Source organism: Ceratotherium simum, chromosome X (genome assembly GCF_057802395.1).
Source record: "Ceratotherium simum simum isolate JZ-2026a chromosome X, ASM5780239v1, whole genome shotgun sequence".
NCBI lineage: Eukaryota > Metazoa > Chordata > Mammalia > Perissodactyla > Rhinocerotidae > Ceratotherium > Ceratotherium simum.
In genome coordinates this window covers 608,288-611,581 of record NC_141940.1, presented here as the reverse complement: position 1 = coordinate 611,581, position 3,294 = coordinate 608,288, and the positions used below count along the sequence as shown (strand labels likewise).

The following is a 3,294-nucleotide window of genomic DNA, read 5'->3' as shown; positions in this document are numbered from 1 at the left end:
CTGCTTATCAAACACCTATTATGTGCCAGGTGCTGCAGTTACAGAGATTAATCATAGTTCTTGCCTTCAAGGAGCCTCCAGGTGAGTCAGAAACACAGACACACGTTTTCAGTACTAGGTGATGAGTTAAGCATATGGGGCCACAGAGGAGGGGCACCTCCCCAAGCGTGACAGGTCAGGTTGGAGGAAGGGCAGTCCTCACAGGCTGCTAGAAGCAAGTGGCCCTTAACCAATGGAAGGATGAGGAGGAGTCAGCTGGTCCAGGGGCCAGAAGTGGGTCAGATCATGAAATGCCTTAGTGAGGATGGTGAGCTGGACGAGGGTACAGCAGGTCACAGGCCTCCAGCACTGCTGCTGCTTCGATTTGCATTGTTGTCTCAAATGATCTATAGGCCATTTTCTGGTGATGCAGGATTCAGTTTCTAGGCTGGCTCTGCCTTTCCACCTCTTCATTTTACATAGTTTGGACCTGGGAGCTCCTTGTATTTCTATCCCTGATGGATCTTTGGCAAGAAAAGGGGGTTGTAAGGTCCAGGTGCATGCAGAACCATGGAGCAGCCCTCAGAGGAGTGGACTGGGGCCACAAGGTGTGCAGTGAGATGACCAACTGGGTTCTTGAAAGGGGGCTAGGTTGGTCCTGCTGGACCCCACCTTTCCCTTCACCTTGCATTGGGTTGCTGCCTCATCTGGTTGTGGCTCCCCAGGAGTCTCCTGAGGGCACCCTTGACTTCCTTGTTTCTCAGACTATAGATCATGAGATAGAGCATAAGAGTGACATTGGTGTAGATTAAGGACACGATTTTGTCCTGTTCCGGGGTGCAGCATGACTTCGGGTGAATGTAGATGAATATGGCACAGCCATTGTGCATCAGAGAGACCAGCAGGTGCCCAGCACAGGTGGAGAAAGCTTTGCTCCTGCCCTCAGCTGAGTGGATTCTGAGGATGACAGTGATAATGAATCCATAGGAGAGCAGGATCAGCAAGAAAGGAATCAACAGGATGAGCATGCAGACCAGGAAGACTGCAATCTCATTGGCTCTCATGTCCGAGCAGACCAGAAATAGCACAGGAGGGATGTCACAGAAGAAATGATTGATCTCATGGGACCGACAAAAGGGCAGGAGGAATATCAGTGTCATAAGGGTGAGTGAGAGTACAAAACTGCTGACACATGTCAGAGCCAGCATCTGCAGACAGAGGGCCCTGGTCACAATTAGGGTGTAGTGTAGGGGGTTGCAGATGGCCGAGAAGCAGTCATAAGCCATCACAGCCAGGAGGAAACACTCTGCTCCACCCAGGGCAATGAAGAGGTGCATTTGCAGGGCACAACTCAGGAAGGGAATCTGCTGGCTCCTGGACAGGAAATTGGCCAGCATGTTGGGGACAATGACCAGTATATAGCAAATTTCAATGGTGGACAGATTGCAAAGAAAGAAATACATGGGAGTCTGGAGACAGGAGTCAATGAAGGTGATGAGCACAATAGTTGTGTGCCCTGTTAGGGTGACAAGATGCGTGATTAGAAAGAGTCCAAAAAAGAAGATTTGTAGGTCGGCCAGGTCCCCAAGGCCCAAGATAATAAACTCAGAGTTTAAGCTGTGGTTTTTCTGCAATGAGGCAATCCTATGTTCTCCTCTGTAGAACTCCTAGGCTGGAGAAGACAAATTTGTGGGAGACCCTAGAGCCCTTTCCACAGATGTGAATGTAGCCAGCTCTTCAGGACCTCCAACCCTCTTTACCAGGCCTTGCCCTCGTCTTCATTCTATTAATTTTTTGAATTCTGCCCTATGTTCACTGATAATGAAGAACTGTTCACTGTGATGCCACTTTAGCTCACCTGTTGAGTTATTACAAAAAAAAAATGAGATGAGTGAAGTTGTTTACGTAGACCCTAACCATGGTCTTTCTGTCTACATTTTGAAGAGTTGCCTCGGGGTGGGGGTGGGGGGCTGAGCTTGATGTTACTAAATAGGTTTAAGCAGAGACTGGGCCCGCAGTGTCCTTGATGCTGTAGGGAATTTCTGTAGGATGTAAGGTTTGGTAAGTCGATCTTAAAGACACTTTTGGCTTTGTGTATCGGCTATGTTGTCCCTCCGTTACCACTCACCAAACTCCCAGGATTCCTGCAGCTGAAGGTCTGTGAACAGGATGCCCAGAGAGGAAGAAGCATAACCAGCAGAAGTTGCTTCCTCTTCTGTTTCAGCATTTCTCAGCCACAGGGAGGCCCCGGCTTATGTGTCACCTCCTTCTAGACACCACCCCTGACCCATAGGCTGAGTTATTCACTCCCTTAGGTTCCCACAGCACTCTGGGCTTCCCCAGCTATATGATTTACAACTGATTCCTATAATTCTTTGATTATTTCTCTGTCTACCCCAACAGCCTGTGAGCTTCATGATGGCAAGAACAATGTCTTATTCAGCCTCTCAAACAGTGGCTGGCACATATTAGGTGTATCAATAAATATTTGTTGATTAAATGCCTATTGCTCACTTCTGCATCCTCTACTTACTTTCATACGGGGCCAGGCATTAAGTAGGTGCCTAATGTAAATGCTTGAATGAATGGTTGGGTGAGAGCAGGGAATCTTCACCTTATTGGGGATGGCTGAGGTCATGATCATCCAGGGAGGGCGCAGAGTGAGAAGAACAGGGGCATAGGGGTGGGCCAGGTCACAAAGTGGGACCAAACAGGGCAGAGCTAGGAGAGAGGCAGAGTGGGAACGAGAACTCTCAGGACAATGGGGGCTTGAGGGTCTGGCGGGACAACGGCCTTGGCTGGACTGCATCCAGAACATGGGAGCGAGGGGCTGAGACCTGGCAGCTTCCTGGCCTTTGGGGGACATGTCTGCTGCTTTCTCCCCTTGACAGGACCCAACTTACTAGTAGGAAGCTTTGTGTTTAACCTTCAACTTCCTCCTGTGCATCCCTCCTCACAGCAGAAGAGAGGAGAAGATTTCTAAAGATTCTAGAGAGCTAACAAATCTAGAATCAACAGGAATTAGGCTCCTGTGGAAGTGGAGTTGCCACCTAAAGGACAGGAAGCTCATTTAAGGACATGCCATTTCTACTGGGGCCATTGAGACCCAAAGTGGGTTCAGTGAACCCTGAAAACCCATTCTGATGACAGCTTTGCTCGGCCTAGAGAGTGGTTGTGATTCCAGCTTTGCAGCCACTTGCGTGTTACACTGAGTAGTATTTTGGTTTTTATTGACCTAATGGGTACCTGGGGTCTTTAAGCTGGGCGGCTTCCTAAGGGCAACTTGCCTCTCCTCGCTTCAGGACATCTTCCCTG

At 49.1% G+C, this 3,294-nt stretch overlaps 1 protein-coding gene across 1 annotated transcript; it reads right to left on the bottom strand.

The window, feature by feature from the left end:
* Positions 1-659: 659 nt before the first annotated feature.
* Positions 660-2,845, bottom strand: LOC147911687 (olfactory receptor 10Q1-like). Its single transcript, XM_087427365.1, has 2 exons — positions 2,594-2,845; positions 660-1,646 (listed from the first exon to the last, which is right to left on the bottom strand). Exons 1-2 carry the CDS (start codon positions 2,843-2,845, stop codon positions 660-662), a joined length of 1,239 nt encoding a protein of 412 aa, XP_087283491.1.
* Positions 2,846-3,294: the final 449 nt, after the last annotated feature.

Coding starts and splice junctions, on each gene's coding strand:
- LOC147911687 (XM_087427365.1), bottom strand. CDS start 2,845: ATGTCCCCCAAAGGCCAGGAAGCTGCCAGGTCTCAGCCCCTCGCTCCC. Junction 1,647..2,593: donor CCTCAGCCATCCCCAATAAG/GTGAAGATTCCC, acceptor TCTCCAGCCTAG/GAGTTCTACAGAGGAGAACA.